General features: G+C 34.5%; 2 protein-coding genes and 1 long non-coding RNA gene across 3 annotated transcripts; all 3 read right to left on the bottom strand.

Moving 5' to 3' along the window:
- Positions 1-819: 819 nt before the first annotated feature.
- Positions 820-13,767, bottom strand: LOC124451062. Its single transcript, XM_047001695.1, has 2 exons — positions 13,628-13,767; positions 820-2,992 (listed from the first exon to the last, which is right to left on the bottom strand). Exon 2 carries the CDS (start codon positions 2,990-2,992, stop codon positions 1,319-1,321), a length of 1,674 nt encoding a protein of 557 aa, XP_046857651.1. The 5' UTR covers positions 13,628-13,767; the 3' UTR covers positions 820-1,318.
- LOC124451063 lies at positions 11,215-12,484 on the bottom strand. Its single transcript, XR_006950327.1, has 2 exons — positions 12,414-12,484; positions 11,215-11,460 (listed from the first exon to the last, which is right to left on the bottom strand). It is a non-coding gene; the product is annotated as an uncharacterized LOC124451063 (long non-coding RNA).
- Positions 13,768-16,950: 3,183 nt separating the features above from the next.
- Positions 16,951-18,459, bottom strand: LOC124452061 (isoaspartyl peptidase/L-asparaginase-like). The gene is made up of 2 exons (XM_047002654.1): positions 18,226-18,459; positions 16,951-17,163 (listed from the first exon to the last, which is right to left on the bottom strand). The coding sequence occupies exons 1-2, from the start codon at positions 18,457-18,459 to the stop codon at positions 16,951-16,953; spliced, it is 447 nt and encodes a 148-aa protein (XP_046858610.1).
- Between the last annotated feature and the right edge of the window lie 8,446 nt (positions 18,460-26,905).

Genomic DNA, 26,905 nt, shown 5'->3' on the forward strand with positions numbered 1-26,905 from the left:
GACGTAAAGACAAAATATAATGCAAGTTTAGCATTCAAGAAATTGTTTTTGAATAACATTTTCATAATTTTGTTACGATTTAGACTTATTCCATTCAGCTGAAACTTTTTCATATTGTGCCAGTCTACCAGATGATACCGAGGACCAAAGCTTGCAGTGATGATTATCATTTAAAAGCTTTGTGGGAATAAATTTTAAAAGAAAAAAAATACAATTTCCATCGTCGGAAAATTGTGATTTCTATTAATTTTATTTTTCGAAGAAAACTCCTTCATTTTTCTGCTGAAGGGTTCATACAACATCATTTGAAAGGTAAACAAATGGACTTAACAAAGACGCAAAACTCAAATGATTTTCTCAAATCTACTTTACGTTATTTAACCACAGATTTGAATTTAGAATTTTTCGATGCGCCCTGTATAAACGTTTAAGGGTATTTCGATTAGCAAATTGTGTTATTACTTTTAGAGCATACAGACCACATGAAACTTTTTTTTGATAATATCTGTATTCATCTTCCAAGGTAAATTTTCATCAACAATATCATCCAAAGTCTTATATTGGGAAACTTGCTTGATCGGTTTGTTGCAAATAGTAACTTTTATTTAAAAATCACGGATTTTACTATGCACGGGTTTAGATCCAATTACAATAAATCCTGTTTTTGCCCCATTTAAGCTCAGTTTATTTGCTACTGCTATTCTCTTAAATTTACCAAATCTGAATTCGCTACAAATTCGATATCTCATATGCTATCTCGTAGGGTATAACTGTTGATTAAAGAGTATATGACGGTGGATCACAGGGTACTACAGTAGATTAGGTTCATGAAGAAATCAGCAAGGTTTCTTTTATATATTGGCGTATATATAACATGAAATTATTTACAAAGTTTTATATAAATAATGAAAAATTGCTTGATGGCACGTAATGTATACAATGGCAATTTCCATTTTCGACAATAGTTACATTATTTAAGTTAGAGGTATCGAATTACTAAATGATCTAGAATTATTTACTACACTTACTTAATATTCTTGACTATAGTGCTTGTGTGACGTATTTGTTTATTGAGGTCCAATTTAAGTTTTCTTTTGTTAAGTGCTTCCTTAAGCTTGACAGATGTTTACTTTATTGATAATTTTTGTTCACTTGAAATGTTTAATATGTATCGTTCTTTTAAGAAATTATGGAAGTTGATCAATAACTTAGAGGATGGAATGTCATTTGATTCTAAAACTAATGACAGAAAATAATTTGTTACTGGTGTCGCTATCAGATAAATCATAGAATGTCACTGGCGTGGCTATCAGATGAATCATAGACTGTAACTGGCGTCGGCATAATAGAATTGGATGTCACAGGAGTGGCTATCGGATGAATTGTTAGAAGATGAATTGGAAGAAGATTGAATTTCTGAGAACCCAGAATCATTGTTGTTACTGGAGTATTTATCAGCAGAATCCCAATTTAAAGATTGATTTTTAGAAGACTCAGAGAAGTTGTTCATCCAACCTGACTGAGCCTCAATGAACAGGACACCTAAAATTGACGATGGATACCCTATTAGGTCAGCCAATTCTTGACTCTTTATGCAAATCTGCTCAACACTGTTGTTTGCGCAATTTAGACTAGCACCACGACAAGAAACACGTCCTCTGATGTAATCACAATTTCTTATCTGTGACCGCAAACTCTGGCTTAAATTATTAACATTTTTCTTGCCAGAGCGAAAATACTGAACAATTGACTTCCAGTCTTCTATTTTTTCAGAACTAGATAAATTCATTTCTTTGAACTTGCTCTGTTTTGTTGGAGTCATGTCAAACATGAGAATAGCTATATGTGAACTGGTCGTGCCATGCTGTTTTAATACGTATTGTACGTCATTTGCCACATAAAAACCTTCTCCATCAGAAAAGTCTGATTTCTCTCGACTATAACCCAGGTGAATTGAGTTTTCCAAGATATTTTCAGCACTCTTGTGATCAGTGCAATGGAAATACACTTCCATTCCCGGATTACTTTGCCAAACTTTGATTTCAATCTTTTCAATCTGTTGACGAGCATCTTCCTGAGATTTAACATTGATTATGTTAACTGAATGAGGATGGGAATTTCCCTCTTCATCAAAGCGTGACACAGACTCTTGAAACCATTTATCTAAACGATGTTGTTTGTAAGGGAAATCCAAGACTTTATCATTTAAAACGGTATCATACTGAAAATGATTTTCAATGTAAATTTCCACCCAGGATAAAATTGATTTGTGATCTGGATCATCCATGTTTACTATCCAGTTGGCAATAAAATCAGATCGATGTTTTGTAAATCCAATCCTTTGCAAAATTACCGCAACATCATTTGAATTTCTGAGGTTATTAATGCTGTCATCTTCCTCAAACTCTTTCAAAAGCTGGAGTAAGTTTTTCTTGTCACTCTTGTGTTTTCTTATGTAATGACTTAGATCGTGAAGCCTGCAAGCGACCTCACGTTTCAAACCAAGCACTGAGCACAGAATATCATCTTTTGTGAGTTTTAAATCATAGAGATGGTTTATTTCAGGAAGTTTACGGATGTCATTTCTAATCTTTTTCACTACTTTTTTTATTTTTTTAATTTTTTCCTTCCTAAATGCAAATTTCGAGTAGTGAAGAGATATTTCATCCAAACACTTAGTTAAGCGGGTAAGGTTTTGCTGCAGATTTTTTAATCTTCTTGTGTCTTTGCGGTTATTGTCAACTAACAACTTATTTACCTCCATCAGCAAGATATGACTAAAGACACAATACTGATGAATAACACAAATGGCAGCCAGGAAAGTATCCCATGGCTTAACAATATGGTGGTAAAACACGGTATAGTTTGTCTTTAGATTCAACATCTGTGAGTTTGAAAGTTTACGCACAAGTGTTTTTAAGTATTTATCTGCATTCTTTTGACGAGGTTCATCCGTTTTTTCCATGTTAGTTGTTATTGGATAATTTTCCATCTAAAGCGTAGAAAAAAAAATTAAGGCACGTTTAAATTGTATATCAAAAACTAGCAAGTGCATATTACTAGCAAGTACTTAGCAATTACAAGTGCTTAGGGGTTAGGGGGCAAGCCCGAAAGACACCCGAAAAAAAATTATTGGATGACATATTACCAACTGTATTCTTTCTAATGCGTTATTTCTATTTCGAAATTTGTCAACCCTTATTCACTTCATCACCACCTAGAACAACAGCTGGGTGATGAAGACGCCCTTTGCCCACCCCCCTCTGCCAGCTTGTCACTGTGTTTTAACTTACTAGACCGATAACGAGTTACATGAAAGATATTACTGCAGTCGACAAACTATCTAAATCTAAACTATCAGGGTTTGTACAAAACCTACTAAATTAAATTGAAAAGTTCAAGGGCTTAAAAGTATTTTTAAATTTAGTATTATGTGTTTGAAATTGTTTGAATTCAAAATATTTTATCGCATTTTAGCAAACACGTGATCACACTACTTTCTTTCCATAAGTGGAAATTGTATTTTTAACTCCTTTTTTGCACAAAAGTAACTCGTGTGTTGAAGGGTTAGTGTCAGAAGTGCGAAGTAATCTAACAACATGGCAGCTTTCAAGTCATGAAAACACACCATTTGCTCTCGATTTATTAGCAAAGTTCCTTTTGTTTTAACTTTGATAATTTTTTACTTTAGTTGTGTTTTGAGTTGAATTCAAGGTCTTTGTACTGTCTGATACCAATCATATCAGTGTCTGATACCGAGAGAAACAATGTTGGTTGAAGTTCAACAAAACCATACTATTTCTAGCTACTATATTTCATATACTTTCCTCCGCTTTTTAAAATAACAAAAAACAGTTTTTGCTGGTAGCTGCTGAACGGGCAATAAAGCATTCGAAAGCTAAGGAATACAATTTATTACTCGTAATCACTTGCATTGTGCAGAGCCCAAACTTTTAATAAAATATGTAGTACTTACAATCTCTGCAGAATCGTCAGAAACATGTCTTTCAAGCTAACCGAGTAGTAACCCATGGATAGCTAATAACATGAATACTTTTCAAAAAAGAAAAGGTTTTTATAAAGATTTATATGTGGTTTCTTACACCATTTCATAAACTTATTACACATTACCACCACAACACAATCATCGCACTCCAATTACCCAACAACAGATAGTTTTCATCTACTTTTGATTAAAATAGAGTACTATATAGCGCTATGTGTGATTTTAGATTTGAGTTTATGGTAGGAATATTTAGCGCAATATACTAAATTCTCAAAATTTATTCTCATTGATGTTCATATTTGTAATTTTTTTTACGATGTTCTTTTTTCTAAATGACAACTGAGGTTGGTACATAGCTTAAGTTATAATGAAAGTTACACCTTTTATTAATAAATCAGTTAGAGGAGTATTTCTCTTGCCCAATTTGTATATCAGTTATCTAGCATGCAAGGTCATCATATATGTTAAATGCTATATAATATTTGATAAGTAAATGATTAAATTCTGAATATATGTAACAAAACCCTACTTCACTCCCTATACATTGACCCAACAACTTTATTACTGGAGCATAAGGCATAGGAAAGGTTTGAACAATTATCCTTTTGCTACAACAGACTAACCCAAAAAACTCATCATTTATTTGTTTAGAACACAAAAGAAAGAAAGCCTGCACTATTCCTTAATGGTGAGTAGCAAAGTCATTTATGCAAATATAGCCCATTGTGGCTAAACTTGATACATTTACAATCATACTTCATTATTTAAAAGCTTCCATATAATCAACGTCAGCTTATACAAGTTGAATCCAAATTTTAGATGAAAGCAGGTTGCTAGGAGTTGAGTTATTACAACTTTCCTCAAAAAAGGTGAAGATGCAGAGTTTACTGGAACATTAATAACATATGGACAAGATAAAAACTAAGGAATTCAGCAAGCAAAATCACTGTCAGTGCCAATAAAGTAAAATATCAAACATTAGAGCTAAAATATGGTTGCCGAAATTACATACAGAAATATGAAAAATACTGTAGCCTTTAGCCTGTTAGTCAGTCAAGTGATGTTTTGATAAATTAGAAATGATCAAGTAATTATATATTACAAACTAAATACTTATTGTTTAGTGTAGAATGGCAACCTCATGACTTCAACATATTTATCTATATCATCATATAACAAAATTATGACCTAGCCTGCAATTGCATTACCAATTACATTAACAATGTATAAAGAAATATTTATATCTGCAAAACTAGAATGAATGATAGTATGACGTTTACACATATTTACTATAAGAGCCTTGTCCTCATGTCCTGGTCGTCAAGAGCATGATTTTGCCGCGTATTTATTACTTCACAAAAATTCAGCTAAAAGCCTTAGGTGGCTTAAATAATACACAACAGGGGTTATAATAATCCGTTTACTCACTCGAAAGCGCATTTTGCGAACGCAGTAGTCGTATGTAAATTTTAAAAAGTATATATGATTTACAGTTGCCTATAATGCCTATAATGCGGCAAGACCAATTTACGTGCTCTGCAAGAAAGGTCATAATAATTCAGAGTGCTGGATGAAAAACGGAAAATGGTGTGCCAAGTGCAAAAGCAAGACTCACTATACAAATGAGTGCAAGGCAACGAAGAAGGACACAGTAAACAAAGGAAAAGAGAAAACAAAAGAAGACGAACATTCATTTGTAATCACAATACAAGAGTACAAGAACAGAAGAAGAAGCCAAGAAGAAACAAATTTGCTAGTGGACACGGGAGCAACGAGTCACATAATTAATGACAATACCAAATTTGAAAGCTTTGATAACTACTTTGATAGTTATATTCATTTTATTGAGTAGAGCTAATGTTGTATTAGGAAAGGGAAATGCTAAGGTTTAGTTATTTGATGTTAATGGTAACTTGCATGATGTAATCCTGCATAATGCGCTCTATATTCCGACGTACAATCAAAATATCTTTTCAGTATCCGCAGAAATAGACAGAGGAGGAATAATTAAATTAGGAAAACAATTAAGTGAATACACAACAGAGGAAGGCAGTGATTTAAAACTTGAGAAGAAAGGTCGATTATATTACTTAAATAATATTTCTTTGTCGAGCAACACAGCAACGACACTATACGATTGGCACAAGGTATTAGGTCATTGTAATTATGGTGACATTAGAAAACTAGGAAAGGTAGTCAAAGGCATGAAGATTACTGACTACAGCGAAATAGAATGTGAAGTATGTACCCATGGCAAAATGTGTCAAACCAGAAATAGGGAGCCAGGTCTGAGAGCAAAATATCCATTAGAATTTGTTCATTGTGATTTAGCTGGGCCAATGAGCCTACTGCTAAAGACGGCTTTAAATATGCTTTATCATATTTAGACGATTGATTTATTTCTTGAGAAGGCAAAGTGATACACTTGAGGCTATGAAAAGGTTCTTAGCTGCTGACGGTGCACCTTATGGCAAAGTTAAGAGACTACGAAGTGACAACGGAGATGAGTTTGTTAATAGAGAATTCAAATCTTTGTTAAGAAATCATTGTATCAAACATGAGACAAGTGCACCTTATTCTCCGCATCAAAACGGCACACTAGAAAGAGCATCGCAAACTTTATTTAATATGGCAAGATGTCTCTTATTAGAGGCAAAGCTACCCAAATATTTGTGGACTTATGCTGTGATGACTTCAGTCTACATTCGAAACAGATGTTTCAACTCACGTTTAGGAAAAACGCCCTTCGAGGCTTTGGTTGGTAAGAAACCAAACTTAAGCAACATGCATGTATTTGGATCTACTTGTTATGCATATGTACAAAATGGCAAAAAGTTAGATAATCGCGGTCGAAAAGGAATCTTTGTTGGTTATGACAAAGAAAGCCCGGCATATTTGATTTATTATTCAGAATGAAATAAAGTAGAGAAAGCACGATGTGCCAAATTTCATGATAAATTTCAGGCAGAACAATTAAATGATATCGACGATATGATTTCAGATAGGGTACAAAATGCAAATAGTATGAATGAAAAAAAAGAAAAGCCAAACACTTTAAAAGAACAAAAAGATATTTCATAAAATAACAATCCTGAATTAAGTAGTGACACGCACGCACAAGGCAGCATGAACAAGAACAACTAGTTAGATATACCACACGAAAACGAAGCAAACCAAGTTATTTTGGACAAAACTAAACCAACGACAATTTAAGTCTTACAGTAGACTATTGTTATAGGGTTGAGGACATTAACAGTAAAATTCAAACAGCCTGTTGAAGCACATGATGCAAACAAATGGCAAGAGGCCATGAATATTGAAATGAAAGCCATTGTAGAAAATTATACATATGAGCTTGTACCAAAACCAAAAGATAGACAGACAGTTGGGGCGAAATGGGTTTGCACAAATAAGACAGATCAAAACAAGGAGGAAACGTATAAAGCCAAATTCGTAGCCAAAGGTTGCTCTCAAATGCAGGAAATTGATTATCAAGAAACATTCGCACCCACAGCACGCATGAGTTCAATTCGCACACTACTACAACGCACTGTGAACAAAGACATGATCATTTACCAAATGGATGTCAAAACCGCTTATTTGAACGCACCTATTTATTTGTGAAATTTTCATTGATCCACCAGAAGGCTATAAAAAGTTAGGTGAAAATGGTGAAAAATTAGTTTGTAATTTAAAGAAATCACTTTACGGTCTTAAGCAAAGCGGCAGGAGTTGGAACAATTTGTTGCATGAATTTTTAGTAAAAAAAAAAATTAGTTCAATCAATTGCAGATCTATGTTTATATGTTCGTACTATTGATAGTGAACAATGTGTTATTGTCATAATTTGGGTGGATGACATCATGTAGCTGCAAGCGACATTCATTCTTTAAACAGCATAAAAGATTCTTTGAGCAATTGATTCAAAATGAAAGATCCAGGCGAATGGATCTTTCATTTTGTTATTGAATGTGTTATTGAAAATGGATCTTAGGAATAAAATTTGAATGAAGTGAAAATTGTTATAAGATGAATCAAAGACGGTATATTCAGAAAGTTCTTTTAAAATTTAAAATATCCGATGGCAGACAAAAACTGACACCCTGTGCTTTAGGAATTGAAAAGTTATGAGCAAAGAATCACTGTACCATCAAATCCAAAATTATATAGAGCAATCGTAGGAAGCTTAATAAATGTGATGACTTGAACCAGACCAGATTTATGTTATATAGTTACTAAACTATCTCAGAAAATGTCTGAACCCACACAAGCAGATTTATCTATTGCCAAACATGGTTTAAGATATTTAAAAGGCACAAGACAGCAAGCGGGGGTGTTAAAATATGCTCTCATATTCTTCATGTAGTTAGTAAATAATTATGTCAAGTACAACTAACTAAATGATTATTTTAAGAGATACTTATGTGCCATAATCACAATACTTTTTATAGTTCCTAGTAACTTTCCGTTGATTGTAAATGAACCATATTTAGTAAAAAAAACAAATATATCGTAATATCTTGTATAAGTAAAAGTAGTTTAACCATTGTAAGATAGATCGTAGACCATAGACAATGACGTTGAACATTAAATGTGATCATAACAGTTATCTGTAATATCTCTATTTGTTGGTGTAAGTCAATATATACTAAAGAAGGTAGATGGCTACATCACAAAACCTGACAGCCGAATTGCATCGTGTCGTTTAATTAGAACTATTGGGTTAGTGCTCTTTACTTAAAACAGTTCTTTCAGGAACTAGCAACTTGTTATCAATTACCGTAATCACCTCAAGATCAAAAAACATGTATTTAATCTGTATTTTGTGCTATCTGAATTTAACACTGAGTGTATACAACCGGCCTCAGAATTTTTAGTTGTTTCCATACAAAATACGTTACCACTGCTTTACAAACAGAGAACCTTAAATTGCTCTGGCAAAGGCACATTTAATGCCCTACAAAAACACATACCGTTCAGTATCAACTCATACCTTTCGAACCAAATATAGCACAAAGCGTCTTGTTCCACCAGCACCAGTTTTAAGTCCAGTTTCATGAACGTCAGCATCAAGTCAAACAATTTTTTTTTTGCCACCTGGATTAAATTTGTCAAAAGCTTTGTTTTGCTGTTTTCGATTCTCAAATCCTGTACTTCAATTTTTGTCCTCCAACTCTCGATCCTCGGAATTCTTCTCTCTCTTCTTAAAATTTACTTTGCAGTTCAAGCATCAAATCATGCAACTATTTTTGGTATTTGAATTGAAATGCTAGCACCCTGACTGAGCATTATTTACAACAACAAGACGCTTACTTATGAAATGCAATTGCTGTGTAATTAGCCCACGTTGTAAGACCCATGTTGCGTCGGGTCTATGCAATATTGAAGAAAGCTTGCCCCCGCATGTATATGGGGTGCCAAATGTGACCTAAAAAGATCACGCAACATACAGAAGGTAAAAGTAAAAATATATAAGACATAAATTGAACACGAAAAGTTAGAAAAAATTCAAAGAAAATGTATGTAGATTGCGTGCATTTATACACACAGTGTAATGAACAGACAAACTAGCTCATGAAAACGAGCTCTGTTGATTTTAGTCGTCACTTATTTGCAATTACTAAAATAACCTGACGTCATTACTTTTGTCGAAATATTTTCGGTTCCTTCAACAGAGCTCGTTCTCGTGACAAGTTGTTTAGTTTCTAACTAAACATATTCAATTTATGCCTTTTATATTTGACTTTATATATGTTTGCGTGATCTTTTTGGCACGTTTGGCACTCCATACAGCAAACGTCATATCTGTGTAAGCTTTTGCATAAATGAGCTGCGTTAGACAAAATTTATTCACTTTATGTCTAACGACTTTACTCTACAAGAAACCGACTATTTCGACTAAGGAATTTCTCAGACTAACTACGAAACAAACGATGCTTATGGAAACATATTCCTCGTCGTAAATACTAAGCTCTCTTTTATGCGCCGGTTCAGCCACTTTGTATGAATATTTTTTGTATTTTCGAGTTTTGTTATTACTACTGAAAATTATATACCCATTCGCACGAAACTTTTCGTGTCGAAAATTATCGTTTTGTGCGAAAAAAATCAATTGCAAGTAGAAAACTGGCTTTAAAAACAAGCTGAGCAAGTGCCAAGAATATTTCTCGTTTTTACTGCGCAAGCTAACCACAAGTTACAGCGAAACCAATTTCTACTAAAGCGGATTTTGAATAAAGTGAAACTGATTTGTCATTAGTTTCATTTTACGGAATTTTTTTGTCCTGCCGCTAACTACGCCACTGTTCCACTAACACTAACCCTTCCCATTCATACAGATAGGCGCCTATACCAAAATGTAAAAGAAAAATAGATCACCTATTTTTAAAAAACATTCGAGAGTGTACATTTAGTTAGCCTATCAATAGATACATGGCGATATAAAATAAATGAGCCAAACAGGCAAAAGTATGATGTCGTAAACATCAAACTTTGAAGAATAACAGAATAAAAAAAGTTTTATTGATAATTTTTATCAACATCATTAGTGTTGTAGACAAAACGTATTCTTCTATTAGCTTAATCGTCACAGTCATAACAGGATTCCCGATGACAGATAGCTACGAGAGTACAATGTATTAACATTAATCAATGACCAAGTTGATTGTGATAGGATATTATACGTGATAATTGAACATATTTATATTGATATTTCATATTCATATTTGTATTTGGCGATATTTGAAGTGTAACTAATTTACGTTTGTGGTGATGTTAGGAATTGTTGTGATCGGTGCCAGCTGTTGTAATCTCTGTTGTATAAATAACAAAGTTCAAGAAACAAAAAATAACTAATACTACATAGTTAGAGTCCTCAAACTTTTAAACTCATTTATATTTACAACCCTTTAAAATACTGTATATAACATTCAATTTACCGGGATTATCTGCTCCCCAAAACATGGGGAGTAGATAATCCTGGTAAATCGAATGTTATATACAGTAATCCCGATAATCGTTGCACTAAAAAGTACAGAAAACAGTAGACAAAGGGGGGGATGGGTATTAAGATGAAATTTGAGAAGACACATCAACTTTACATAATACTATTTTCACACTCAGTCCTCTTTTAATGTCTAGTGCAGTTAGTGTAGATATGTTCTTTGCAATGAGTTTGTAGACCTCTCATAACTCTCCTACATTCCAAATTCAATATTTAAATGATTTTATTTGTACCATAATTTTTTGTTAGAGGTGCAAAGGTTAAGTCTACTACTAACCTAACAGGTGTTTTATTAGCTAGTCAAATTGGTTTTCATACTTTAAAACTAATGATACAACTTTTTATTCTCACTAAACTAGCTACGTCATTATGTATAAGAGGGAACGGGAAACTGCTTATTCTTTTATTGGTTTGATGTTGCTAAGAATTTCTTTACTTGACGTGCGAATGCCTAGAATAGATGCAAATTAAACTATTTTATTTTAAAGTAAAGTAAATTGAAGTTTTCTAGTGATGTCTATTGTTCACCAACTAATTAGGTTTTATAAATATTGCAGCAACCAATAATGGGCCAATACTAATATCCTCAGCCATTTTTTTGCTATTTATACAAATCTGCAGGCTCTTTATGTCTTTACCATAAATGCCATCATTTTTTATAGGGCTTTTGATATGATCGTACTTCCTCAAATCTCCAATTAATTTAGTTGTATCCGTGGATAGTTTTTTTCTTAACTTATTGTCTTGACTTGACTTATTGTATTTAATAAATTCATTAAGAGTTGTTTCATTATTTTTCCCGCACAAGTTGCACTCTTTAAAGTTCTTTAAATTTTCGGAACTTAGATGAAAAATGAGAATTGCTGGCGCTTTCTTTTTCGGGAAACATGAGAAGTGTTCTAAAGAGTACGTAAAATTATTTGCCATGTAAAAGCCGTGCTTATGAGACAAGTCACAATTTTCTCCACCTTTACTCAAATCAATACCGTGCTCGAGAATATTTTTAGCAAACATGTGACTAGTACCATGGAAGTAAAATTCTTTACTTTGGTCTTCATTTTCATAATTTATTTCTTCCTTGATACGGTCGATTGCTTTCTTTTTAGAAGATGTATTAATGATTTTTATTTCGTGGTTAGTTATTTCCCCTTTATTATTTGAACGTTCAAATTTCATCTTAAACCATTTATCCTCGCCTTGCTCATCAAAAGGAAAAAGTGCAAACTCGTCACTCGTAAATATATTGGACTTGAAATTGCTGATCTTCTCAATGCAAATTTCAGGCGACATTGAGATTGATTGATTACCATGGCGAGATAAAATCAACGAGAAGAGACAAGTATCCCTTTCATTTTCTACTATTTCCTCTTCAACTAAAACATTCAAGATGTAAAGGAAGCTCACAGTCTCGTTCTTTAGTGATACAGCGTTATGGGAATTAGAGGAAGCATCCCTCGTTGTAAACTTTGACAAACGTGGAGGCATTCTAAAGAACATGGAAGAAATCCTTTCAAAAATAACGAAAAAAAATATGCATTAAAGCATTTCAAATAATTAATCTAGCACGCAAACTTTCACCTTTAGCAGTTTGTGTGACTTCAGTTAGATATGCTGCTTACAGTTAATTTCATATTGATTATTTCGGGGGGACGTTGCGTAACTGCATAACTTACTTGTTTGAAATTTAAGTTTTGCTTCCAGAATTAACGTAATGTCATCAGAAAAATTTAAAATTAGATAATGAACTTTAGAGAAAACAGGATTTTTGAACAAAATTTGAAACATTAAGTGGAAAAGTAAAATGAAATTGAAGGTTAACATGCATAATGTCTATCTATGATACGGAAATAATAAACATTAGTGTTATGTTACCAGTATTAACAAATGAATTGTTCTTGGAAAGCAAATTCCGAGAGAGAGAAAGACCAACTTAAACAGGTGGCTTATAATCCAAATTATACACTTAGTATTAATGATTTCACTGAACATTATAAGGCAATTTCATGCACTAAATATATTATCATTACCTAGGATGCTCAATTGATTTGTTACAATCAATGCAAAAGAGTTAATACATTCTCTGGATGTTGGAACACTATTCGTACCTAAATGCGGCTAACAAAAATTGAAATAGCGTCATAAGCTTCGATGATTAAGTTGTTTAAATATGAAATCATGTACCTGGCTCTGTGCCGGTAATAGGAAAGCGGAAGTAAGTCCTATATTTCAAAGCTAGGTTAGGTGACAGTATTTTTGCTAGGCTGCACGATAGCGAATGACATAACGAGCTTTCTAGTTTTTTAGCCGCTTCAAAAAGTTTTTATAACTCGTGAGTTTGTAAGGTGTTGGTTGTTCGTCAGTGTTTTACATTATACGCTTGAACTGGTTTGCTTTAATAACAATTATTTGAAGATTAACGACATGATATACAGTATCACGATGTTTTTGTATGATAAGCATTATCGCATTTACACCCAAAATTGTTGAAAAATATTGCATTTACACTCACTTACGAGAACACATATTTATTGCTTCCTAATAATCGACGCTCATTAACGTCTGTGTTCATCAAATAATACCAAATTCCATTTAAGTACTAAATGAGAAACTTTACTTACTTTAACAGAAAGATAGCAGGTCTGTCTTACATGTGTAAAAATCGCAGATTGAGAAGCTTTGAATCTTGCATTAGTTCCTAACCAAACAGCAGGAGTTGGGTTTGGTCGAGGGTTTAATGTCGAGGGTTGAGAGTTGAAAGGTTAACTGTCCAGGGGCTTCCGCCTGTTCATGATCAAAATTCCTAAACTATTGTCGGTATTAAAAGATGTCAACGAATGTATATTTAACATAGATGACGCATTCTAGGTGAGAAAATACAAAATCAAATGACTCGATGAAAGTTATATAATTCTTATAACGTGCATTTCATTGGTATTTACCATCGCTTTGCGCTGATAGCAATAGGAAAACATTAAAATACTTAGAAATAGTAAAATACGTCAAAAATATTGTAGAGGATACTTATATATCGTCCCTGTCAATCGAACTGGGATTCTAGTGCGTAAGTGAGTCGGCAAAATACAAAAAACAACATTTAATTTATCTAAAAGTTGACTTCACTCTTTTTAAAATATACTTTGCAAATCAAGCATCAAATCATGCAACTATTTTTGGTATTTGAATTGAAATGCTAGCACCCTGACTGAGCATTATTCGCAACAACAAGACGCTTACTTATGAAATGCAATTGCTGTGTAATTAGCCCACGTTGTAAGACCCATGTTGCGTCGGGTCTATGCAATATTGAAGAAAGCTTGCCCCCGCATGTATATGGGGTGCCAAATGTGACCTAAAAAGATCACGCAACATACAGAAGGTAAAAGTAAAAATATATAAGACATAAATTGAACACGAAAAGTTAGAAAAAATTCAAAGAAATTTTATGTAGATTGGTGTATTTATACACACAATGTAATGAACAGACAAACTATGTACGGTTTGGATATACTGTCATGAAAACGAGCTCTGTTGATTTTGGTCGTCACTTATTTGCAATTACAAGGTTAAATAGTTGGAATGTTATTAAACAAAAAGAATGATAGCACAACGCTAGAAACCAACAACTACAAACAGTAACGACCTTGTATCGTTTACAAAGAAGAGGAGTGGAAGGTTAATTTCTCAAATGTTGTTAGATAAGGTCGTTATTGTTTGTAGTTGTTGGTTATAGCGTTGTGCTATCATTCTTTTTATTTGCAATTAGTAAATAAACTTGATGTCATTACTTTTGTCGAAATATTCTCGGTTTCCTTCAACAGAGCTCGTTCTCGTGACAAGATGTTTAATTTCTAACTAAACATATTCAATTTATGCCTTATATATTTGACTTTATATATGTTGTGTGATCTTTTTGGCACATTTGGCACTCCATACAGCATAAGTCATTTCTGTTTAAGCTTTTGCATGAATGAGCAGCGTTAGACAAAATTTATGCACTTAGTAATGTCAAAATGGCTAGATCAAGGAGTGTGATAATGCTAATGAAATGAAACATAGATAAACAATGAATGTTTTAAGCAATGAATTATTTCTGTATATTGAAAAGTTGGGTACCTTTTGTTCTCGCTGAAATAGTGACCTGGGCAAAGTGATCAGTACTGTTCTACTTTTTAACCGTTTCCTTTGATTATTCACTCAAACGATATCGTCAAACTATATATCCTATGCACTATCTTAAATTTTTAGTGCGATTTTTAAGAACATTTATTCTAACAGCTTTATTCAGAATAAGAAAAGCTATATCTTAATGGGTGTCTTTTTTACGTCACATCCGGTGCGGAGTAACCTACTGCAGGTCAGAAAAACATATGAAGATGAATCTCTCGTCATATTAAATCTATTGCAAATGCTCTTAAATTTGAGCAAATTTTGTTAAATTTGATTTTACTATGTATGAAGAAGTTATTTTTCCAATCCTGATGTAGATGTAAAATGTGAAAAGAAATAAGGTCAGGATTGAGGATGTTCTTTGTACTCAAAATATGACGTCTGCCGTCTGTAGTCTAAGAAAAACCATGTAAGATCAGGAAATTTTTCGCAGCAGACTTACAGAAGTTACGAATGGATTCCAACCAGGTCAAGTTAGGCTTTCATGTTAATAACCCATCGTGATTTCTTCACATTTATCCTCTTGTCACAAACAAATTGTTTTCTATTTATTCTCAGCTGTTTTTTTATGCCATAAAAATTCATCTAGTAAGAATTTGTGTATAATGGCCACGCTCAGAATACTTTTCATAACGTTTCTATTTTTGTGGTATGGCTACAATGTCTACAATACATGATCCGCGTCTATCGTGGTAAATGGCCTTTTAGCTGATGGATTGTTCATCACGATTTATGTAGTTCTAAATGATTACAATCTGGTACAAATTTAATTTTATATTATTATAAATACACTTAACTTACCTCCTCATTTGAAATCTTAGCATCAGTTAAACCTTTGTTTTATTATAAAAACTGACTTTCGACTCAGATTGCAAGATATGCTAATCTAAAGCACCATAGTACATTTGCGTACAAGGGAATGGGTAGAGCCTAGTATCTTACATTAATGTATAAAGTAGGAGGGGTTATCTAAAATTCGGAAAATTTTGAGTTTATACTAAATTGACGATCCTCTTATTACGTTTAATCGTTACCATTACTGCCCAAGACCGTACGAAGATTGACAATTGGGGTGGGGGCATATAATAGTCCGTAGAGAAAATGTATTTCAAAGGAACATACGGCATGTACTCAGTGTATGAGTATTACCTCAAATTCCGCCTCTCCCCTCCCAATTATTAATCTAAGCAGAAAAGTTTTGTTAAGTGGTTATTGCAATGCATTTTTGAACACAACAGGGCTCGTGCTGATGCCTAAAGCCCTTGAAAAGTCCATGAATTGAAAAATCAATATTAAGGGCACTTAGAAAGTCCTCAAAAAAGTCAAGATCGAAGAAATATCTTGAAAAGTGCGTGATAATCTAAATTGAAATAAAATTAACTACGTAAAGTCCAGACATGAACGGGCACCCTGATTTGAGCTGCTAAAGTTTTAATAATACTTCCATTTAACTAACTATATAGCTATGGTCATATTGATTTTCATGTGTATATTTTTTATTTATTTTTACTAAGTTCTTAATGACCTTTCAAACATCACTTGTTTAAATTATTTAATTTGTTTGGAATCCCATAAAATTGAAAGCTACCTTCCCATAAAATGTCAAATAGAGAGAAAAATTTTGCGATACCCAATTTGCTTATTTGCTCTAAAAATTCGATGCCATTGATCGGTGCACTTCAATGCTATTGTTGTATGACCTTATTTAACCGACATTAAAGAGAATATTGCCCGAAATATATCCCTAAATAATAACATAATGGCCATTTTAATACTAATTCAACAGTCTTTTGCTGTACCCTATTATTGCTTCTCCTTCTTCATCTTTTTCAAATCCACCCTTCAACTGATCATCTTCGATGCTTGCCCAAAACATTAGGCGAGTAGAAAATTTCTTCAAAAAATTTCCATTCTCGTCAATTGCAATGGCTCCTCCTGATCCCATCCGTTTTTCTCTAAGTAAATTTATGGCTAATTCCGTCGCTTCCTTTAAAAAAGAAACACAAAGTTGACATGAAACTTGATTTGGAAACGTCTTATGCCAGAATTGCCAAAATGATTCAACAGAGCAACTTAACAAATACACGTAGTATAGTGATATTTTTAGCTAAGTTGAAGAGTGTACTTTTAATAAACTTTTTGTTGTATTTTGCACTTTATTATTGGATCACACCTTAATTCTACAGCGTTAAACAGCAGCGTGTTCTCCAATATACGTCATAGTGAGGCGGATATGTGCAAAATTTGAAGTTAATAGTTCCCATTATGGTATGACGTTTATCTATAACTCAGAAACGGTTCCTCGTTTTTGCAAAAGACAGATAAGTATCATGGTTTAATAATTAAATTCGCAATTCTTTTCTATAGATTGCTTTGTGTTTGATTTATTTAAGGAAAACCACAAACGAACTGACTGGTATCGTGTTAATTATCAGAGCAAAAAAGCGAGTAAATACAAAATCAACATAGGAGCCGGTTATAGAACCCTTGCCCAAAATATTAGTGAGCTATCTGACCTTGGTTGCCTCCCAAAAGATCTTGATAGTGTGTCAAGTTTGGACAAAGGGAAAGGAATAGAAGAGACGTTTACTCTTCATCATGCCAAATGGCATCACACTTGCTATGGCAAGTTCGATTCCACAAAATTTCAACTAGCTAGAAAACGATGTGCTTTGAGTGATAAGCAGGCAGTTGGTTGGAAAGTATACAAGATCTAGTGCCACTACCACATTTACAAGTTCGACTGGTGAACCCGGAAGCATTACGCCAAATTGCTTCTTTTGTGAAGAACCGGTGACGCGTCAGCGGTCACTGCATTAGGTAGCCACTCTTACTCTGGATGCTCGAGTCAGACAATGTGCTTTTACACTTCAGAATAAAAACTTTTAGCAAAACTTAAAGGTGGTGATCATTGGGATCTTTAAAAACATAGTTTGTAGTAAGACTGAATGGTCATTTTTGTTAAAAAAATAAAAAAGTTAGTTTATTCAACATGAAACCATGGATGCTTTTCCAAACGAAGAAAAAATTTATCCATTTTTTACACTACCTGAGCACTTCTTCCATTTTCCATTTTAGCTTCCACTTGACGTGCTAGAGTCAATTTTATCAACTTCTCTCCATGACCAGTTGTTGCAGCTGCTCCTTTATCATTTGCATATCCACCACAACCAACTAATGCAGTGTCACTAACACGACCTTTAACTTTCCCACTCATACCTCCTGTGATTATGCATGTAATAACGGCGATGATGTTGAATTCTGGTTGTTTAAGGGCGCTCATATTATATATGCAAGTAACAATCAGTAAAAAATAATGGATTTCTAAAAAAACTTATCATGTATAAATATTACAGCCCAATATTGCGGTACTGGTTTTGAGTAATGAGTAATGAAACCCAGGAGAAATCATTACTTAAACAACTCAAGAAAGCGAAATCAATTGATAAACAAACTTACAATTAATTTTATCCCAGTGGCTCACACATATGTATACTGTATGGACTTCCGAAAATTCACAAACCAACTATTCCCTTACGACCCATTCTATCTTCTATAAATCACTATTCATATAAACTAGCTAAATTTTTCATTTCGTTGCTTACACCAATCTCCACAATCTCTTTCATGACAAAGGACTCATTCTCCTTCCCACAAGAAATACTTAACACCAACATCAACTCTAACAAAGTTTTTATAACTAGTTTTGACGTAACTTCCCTTTTCACCAACAATCCCCTTAATGAAACAATCAATATCATCTGTGATCTTCTTTTTACTAATTATAGACAATTTCATGGACTCACTTGCGTCGAATTCTTTGATCTACCAACGCTATCTGTTAAAAATTGTCGCATTATGTTTAACGACTGTCATACCACGAAGTTAATGACGTTGCTATGGGTAGTCCCATTGGCCCCCCTTTTTTACAACATACTCATGTCTTTCCATGAACAAAATTGGCTGAAAAACTGTCCCCACAAATTCAAAACTATTCTCTACAGACGATATGTCGATGACTGATTCCTCCTTTCTAAATCTCTTGATCACGTTCCTCTCTTTTTAGATTACATCAACCATCAACACCCCAACATCACTTTCACTTTTGAGACGGAAAGTAATGGACGTCTGCCATTTTTAGACATTGACATTTACCGCTCTAACGACAAATTCACCACCTCTGTATATCGTAAACCCACATTCACCAGTCTGTTCACAAACTTTCACAGCTTTATCGCATGTTTTTACAAACGCAACTTAATCTTTGGCTCATTACACTGCTTTTTCAACCTTTTCCCCAGTTATGAGACTTTTCATGCCCAAATTGAAACCATTAGAAAACTACTCAAACTCAATTGCTATCCAACAAATATGTTCGACCACATTTTCCATCGTTTCCTTGACACGAAATTGGAATAGAAACCATCACTCCTTAGTGTGCCAAAGAAAATAGTGTAATTCTGTCTCCCATTCACAGACTGTCACTCCTTACAAACCCGCAAACAAAATTCCTAAGTCTCTGAGATCTGGTGTTGTCTATTTATACTCGTGTTTATGCTGTTCCGCGTCGTATGTGAGTCAAATCAAACGCCACTTAAACACCAGAATCTCGGAACACTTGGGGATCTCTCCTTTGACTGGAAAACGCTATACTAACCCATTAATGCAAGTATTCTTTCTCATAGTAAATCCTCCAACCACCCTGCTTCTCCTGACGACTTCAAAATCATCTCATCCTGGTTCGGCACATTCGACCTCATAATCTACAAAAGCCTCCTTATCTTCGCTTAACACCCAATTAAGGCAATTCCATCCCTCTTAAGCTTTTCTGGTCTTAACACATCACCTGCCTAGTGTGTTTCAGCCTTTATAGTTCTTCGTTGTTTAGAGTAACTGGTGGTTTGTGGCAGAGGTTAGTGTTGACGTTGTGACGAAATTTAGCTGCTCTATCCATTAGTCAAAAATTCACCACCTAGAATCAGAAACGCCATCACCTTCCTCGCCAGCATTGACAACATAAAACTACGACCACACGAAGCAATAATATTCTATGACGTGACATCACTCTTCACATCCGTACCACTACCCAGCTAGCACAAGACGTTTTCTTAAACTTGGCTGAAGGTGGTATTTACGTTACGTTATGACATAACGTTAATAAAACGTTCTTACCACGTTGTTTTTCTTATTCAAATTTTAACCAAGTTGTGTCAACTTGGTTAAACGTTAACATTAACATTAGGTAGGGAAGTTATGTTGTAACGTTAAAACAACGTTGTCTAAACGTTAAGATGAACGTTAGTGCAAGGTGATTTATTGGTCGCGTGCCCGTCGTTATTGTCTGACGTTGTTTCAACGTCGGTTAAACGTTAGGACGAACGTCAGTAAAAGGTGATTTTTTGGTCGCGTGCTCGTCGTTATTGTCTGACGTTGCTTCAACGTCGGTTAAACGTTAAGATGAACGTTAGTTTAAGATGATTTTTTTTGGTCGCGTGCCCGTCGTTATTGTCTGACGTTGTTAAAACGTCGGTTGAACGTTAAGATGAACGTCAATTCATTTGTTGTCTTGTTTACGTCGTGTATGGAAAGCCATAGCTGTCTTAAGTCGTGCAAATTTATTTCAATGGGTGCTTTGACCATTATACGCGCTGCTTTGACCTTTATACGCGGTGCTTTGGTCATTATATTCGGTGCGCCGCTATTGATGGTCAGCGCTGACGCATCAGCTTATAAATTCTTCATTTTATTTTTTTCATAGTTTCAAAATGGGGTCCCAAATGTCATTTATTTTACAAAAGTTGCGACTAGATCACTTATGGAGCGATTTACTTTTGAGAAAATAACGCCAGACTTAGTTTGTAAGGTTTCTCTCAATAATTTCAAAGAGTTAAGGATCCAAAACCATTCCAGCATTATGTCAATACGAGTAGAGTGTGTGAAATGTGAATTGAGCGAACCACCAACTAGAGCACGGAATGCATACGGAGCTTTACAGTTTAATATACCGAAGCTTCTTCTTGAAGGCTATTTGGAACAAGATTTCACGATAACAGAAATTGCAAAACTACTCTCAGTTTCTGAGAGCATATTATACCGGCGAATGAGAAAGCTTGGCCTCTGTAAGAATGAATTCTCTGTAATTACGGACGAGGATTTGTGTGAAGAAATTGCTAAGATCGCCCAAACGTTCCCCACTGCGGCGAGAACATGTTAAAGCAGATTCTTATTGGAAATAGTATTAAAGTACAGCTGTGGCGTTTACGTGATAGCATACATAGGATTGACGAGGAGGGCGTTGCTCAAAGAAAAAGGAAAGGCTGCAAAGAAGGGTTTATCACGTCCAAGTGCTAAACCACCTATGGCACATAGACACAAAGCACAAACTTATTCGTTGGAATATGATAATTATTGGAGGGATTGATGGTTTTAGTCGCTTACCTGTCATGCTAAAATGTTCAGACAACAATAAAGCAAAAACTGTCTTCACCTGCTTTTGTCATGCTGCACACAAATATGGCTTGCCTAGGAGAATTAGGATAGACAAGGGTCTTTAAGATGCTGGGATTGCACAATACATGATTGAGAAGAGAGAGACTGGTCGGGCAAGTGTTATTGCAGGAAAGAGCACACACAGCCAGTGAATTGAAAGATTATGGAGGAATATCTATGATGGTGTGCTCAGCTATTTTTATTAACTTTTTTATTTCTTGGAAGGAGAGGGTGTGCTTGATCCATTAGTTGAATCACATTTGGCATCTTTGCATTATGTTTATTTGCCTTTTGTGAATGTAAAGCTAGACACTTGGAGAATGGCTTGGGCTCATCATCGCATGCAAACAACTAGCAATTCCTGCACAAATGTGGCTTGCAGGTCAATTTCAAAATCCAGTTGGCTCAAGCAGTTACCCAGACAGAATGGGAAGTAATGGTGATCTTGTAGATGAAACGAAGAGCAAACACAAGAGAACGACCAATTATTTTGCTTTTGCTATCCTCATTGCCTGCAGCTTGTCTACAGGAACTGAACAGGACTTCTTCAAACTGGACTTAGTTAAACCATGGCATTCAAGATTATCTGGCAACTTTAGATATCATCAAAAGGCACCTTTGAAATTTCATTAATTATATGTGTTACAAATGGAAGTATAAGCAAACGATAGTTAAACAAACTAATGTACTTTATAATGTATTATAAATTAAATTACACAAAGCAACTACCCTTGCTCATGCGTTCACTTTTTAAGATAATAAGTGTCACATGTTTTCTCTTGTCACTTAACAGTTTTTCATGTGCAGGCAATATCAGACTGCAGACCAGCAATCAAAAGCTTGTTAAAATATGTTACAAATAACAAAGAACACATCAAATGGTTTTAATGAAAAATTCCACTGCGTTGTTTACATGTTTTTACATATTTTCAAAGAAGGCATTTGCAAACGCATAGTCGTATAATGAGTAAAGTCTATCAGGTGTAGGTAGAGGAATTAGGGTTGTGGCATGTGGAAGACTAATTGCACAAATACATGTATTAGCTGTTGGAACAAATTTGCCATCTTCTTGTGCAGGAACAAATGTTATGCTTGTTGATATAGTGAAACCAATGGGTGACTCCTCATCTGCACATGTCACAAACATCAATATGTGCTGCAATTTGATATCTCCCCGTCTTCCACCTAAAGTTGTAATGTCCTACAAACCTAAATTTCTTTTATCTCAATTGAATATCACAATGATATAAATATCAGTATGTAATTGTGATGTAATTTAAAAACCATCAAAAGTGATTTTCTCTCTTTACTTACTTGCTACTTGTCTAATATATTTCATGAACTCTGAATATATTTGATTTTCAAAAGTTCTTTTGTTTGAGCCTTGATCACTAAATTTTGCTCGTAGCCAGCTTGTCAACTTTGTGATCGTCAAAGTTTCAGTATGACATGGTTGAAGAAGACTAAAAAATTCTTTTAGTTTTAAAGCCAAGCTAAAAATTTTACCAAAAGTAAAACTTGCCAAAATAGAAAAAATTGTGTTCTTAAAAAAAGCAAGATCAATGCATGCCTTTGCTTATTTTATCTACAGAAGATAAAGCACAATCTCAGAAATAATTGTGCTCATATAATTAGTATTGCAAACATTCTTATATGAAACATGCCAACTTTCTTCAAACCTCCTCCTTGCTCTGTGATGCATGATTCTGATGTTTGCTCAGAAAAGAATATTGTGCCACATAAATCACCAATGAAAGTTGGTATTTTACCATTCTGAATAAAACTCAATCCTTAAATGAACAAAAGTATTGGACTGGTCATTTTTAAGAATGTTTTGCAATAAAAATTTTCCTACTAATTCTTTAGATAATTATTTTCTTGTGAAAATAATCAAACGTGCATCACCTAGTAATATGCCAACTCCAATATATTGCTCACTCAGCAAATTGCGTAGTCCATTATCAAAGAATTTTTCCTTAACTTCTTTTAACACCAGTCGAAAAAATTCTTTCCTTGGTCCACCCTGGTCTACAGCAACCTAACTGAAATATACATTATTGTACTGTATCAGACAAATAGTCAATGTCTCAAATGCAAACAAGACATACTTTCCCATAAAATTAAACTTGCAATGTTTTTCGATAATCTGTTAAGCACAATATTTCATCCATGGCTGTCTTCAAAACATTGCCACGGTCAACCTTCTTTTTGAAATAGCGCAATATTTCAACAGAACTCGATACATTATATAGTTTACAATAGGCTACTGTATCATCGACAATGTCGTCCACAATCCATGTGAGTGATTTCTGATTCTTTTACGGCGATGTCTACGACCTCACTAGACATTTGAAGGGTGGTTGGTACACTTGCTATTGTTTCCGTTTCGGTATGTGACAAAGATGCTTCAGATGAGGCAGGAAGTGACATTAAGGAGTTGCTTGAGGATGGTGCTTGACCAGATATAAAAAATTCTTGACTTTCCTCCTGAGCAAACAGACCAGGTTCCGCGTCTTGGCCATTATAGTGACCAGTCCTTCCATACATGACCATAAATGGCTCCGAAGCCAACGAACAAGAATCTCCTGGTTGCACATTTTGCATCGCTCCTTTACTTCCGACTGGCTTTGCTGGACCAATGGCTCTTTGGACAAAGACATTTGAATTGGTCGTAAATATATCTTACCTTGACCGCCACCCAAATTTGCACGAAGGTCCTTTGCGTTCCATGAGCAATCAAGCACCGCCAAATCACGACAGTTGGGGGCACAGCGCATCATTTCAAAGCCACCACATGTCTTAAGTTGAGGAAAACCTAAATGAATTCCATTGTTGTCCAGAGAATTTGATGTTATTTTACTGACAACATTTTCTTCATCATTTCCCATGTCGAGTTTTATCGTTTTTACTCCTAACCCGGCCTTAAAAATATCTCCTTATCCAGCGACGATGGCGCTTTGCGAGCGGGATGCTCAGCCAAGCAGACAAAAGTCGATGTCCAAGGATAGCTCTTCGATAATGAACGCTTACGAATACTCCCACTCCTACTCCTACTTGAAGAGTGTCGTTTGTTCGGCTTGTTGAAGGTTCGGTTTCATCTAATTTCTTTTGACTCGCATCACGAAGGCGAATTCGCTCTCCAACTGTTCGGACGCAGCCAGAACAGCTGGTGGTTCCATTCTTTGTTCGTGGAAACGACTTACTAAATTTCCCATTTGCAATGACTGCAATACAGTGGCGTGGTGGCAGGGGGGACTAGGGGGCCGAGGCCTTCCCAGCGTTGATTTTTGGAGGGGCGCAGAAATCAATATGAGTCATGAAGTTTTAAATTTGTGCTAGAAAAATGAATTGAAGCAGAAAAGTTATTTCCACAGTTATAATATACAGTTAATAAAGTTAACTTTGGGAAAAGGAAGACTGATCAAAATGAAACCTTGTAAGGGGGCTCGTTTTACAGTCAATTAAGGAATAAAGTAATTGAGGAGCATTCTAGATGTTTCTTATGTGGCCACAACACCTGACTTGTCAATTGTCACAATGACTGTAGAAAACATACAGGGCCAAATTTAATGTCTTCTTAGAGGCGCAACAAGGCCTAAAAATGTATAATTTTTTGCCTATTTCAATCAATTTTCTTGGCTTTCTCCCACAGACAGGAATCTTTACTGGCATGCATCTTATTATTAATCCAAGCTTAGTAATATTCTTTTGTGGGTAGCCTGTTCACAGGCTAACCACAATGTTATACTAAAAAACGTCTAGATGTCCAGGTGCTAGGACGGCAATTCAAGAATTGACACGACTACATGACGATGATGCGTTACGGAAAATATTCGAAAGTATAAAATTAAGGAAATTCGTAAAGTTTTACTGGCAATAGTTGAAATAAACATCTCAAATATCATACAGGTATACTAAAGGTTAGTATTAATACTATACATCATCTACAATTCAAGACCTTTCGTAGGATTAAAAATAGAATTATAATTGTATAAAATTCTGTTGTGAAGATTCTCTATTGAAGCGGAAAAAAATCAATTTGTTGTTAAAATTTTTGAGATTTCTTGAGGACGTCGCTACTCTTGTTATTGTTTCTAGCCTACTTAGTAGGTCTATTGAGTCATTGACTGAAGCCTGTCTCTCAAACAGACGTCCTATTTGTTTCAGTCGTTTAAGTCAGTCGTCCATAGAGCGCAAGCTAATAAACTAATAATACGGACTTTTAGTTGGTGGTAATTGGAGACAAAATTATCATTTTTGTTGATAAATGATCTATAATATTTTGGTTATCATTACAAAAAAATGACCGTGATTTCTTGTGTAGGTAATTAAATATTAGTCATTTACCCTATTTGCGCACCTATTTTTAATTTCTAGTGGTAGCGCAGTCATCGGTAGAGTGTAATCAAAATGCAAAGGCTAACATAAAGTATCGCGACTCAATACTGCGGCATGTACTGCAAATTTCATTAGTTCAAACGTGAAGGGAGCGCGAGATTTGCTTTGGCCCCCGCAGTCAAAATTGAACCACCACGCTACTGCTGCAATATCTCCTATGGATAAAAATCATCCATAAAGAACACCAAGAGAAAGACTGCTTTACATTGCTTTGTAATTTTTCAAGCGCATCTTCATTAAAGTCATTTCAAGCCTTTTAAAATTACAATCTTTATCTAAAGTTTGCTTCTGTAAGACAAAGCACAAAAGTAACTTGAGATTTTAAGTACAGACTCGTTGATCTTCAGTTTATTTTTTGGGAAAAGTGGTGATCTTCAGTTGCAAGCGAAATAGCCACGTCGTATCTCTTAGCTAACTTGCTTGTCAAAAGTTTAAAAGAAAATTTAGTTAATTTCTACTAAAAGGACGAAAGTCATTTGTACAACAAATTGCTTTTAAATAGCCAATTATTTTACAAAGCTAACAAAAACGGAGCAAAAAATTCATTTTAAAAACATGCCATAAAAGTGGCGTAAAACGAGTATACAAAGTCATGACAAATTTTAAAAGCTTATATTTACTTTTTTTCTTTTAACAATTTTTATTTCACTCTTCCTCCTGAGAAAATCGAAAAACAATATTCATAGAAAAATAGTTAAGATAAATCTAAACATAAAAAAATAGTTAAGATAAATCAAATACAATAAAGTGTTTTCATCAATCACCATTTTGGGGGAAAATCGCATCTAACGAAAAGAATTTATGTTTATTTTATCGTCAGTTGAACATCGGCACGATGATGT

The sequence above is a fragment of the Xenia sp. Carnegie-2017 genome, unplaced genomic scaffold, assembly GCF_021976095.1.
Source record: "Xenia sp. Carnegie-2017 unplaced genomic scaffold, XeniaSp_v1 HiC_scaffold_24, whole genome shotgun sequence".
Classification (NCBI taxonomy): Eukaryota; Metazoa; Cnidaria; class Anthozoa; order Malacalcyonacea; family Xeniidae; genus Xenia; species Xenia sp. Carnegie-2017.

Bases quoted from the DNA above. Each gene is read 5' to 3' on its own strand.
- LOC124451062 (XM_047001695.1), bottom strand. From the start codon at position 2,992: ATGGAAAATTATCCAATAACAACTAACATGGAAAAAACGGATGAACCT.
- LOC124452061 (XM_047002654.1), bottom strand. From the start codon at position 18,459: ATGAGCGCCCTTAAACAACCAGAATTCAACATCATCGCCGTTATTACA. The intron at 17,164-18,225 runs GTAGTGTAAAAA...TCTTTTTTAAAG, and splicing joins AAAATGGAAGAAGTGCTCAG to GAAGCGACGGAATTAGCCAT.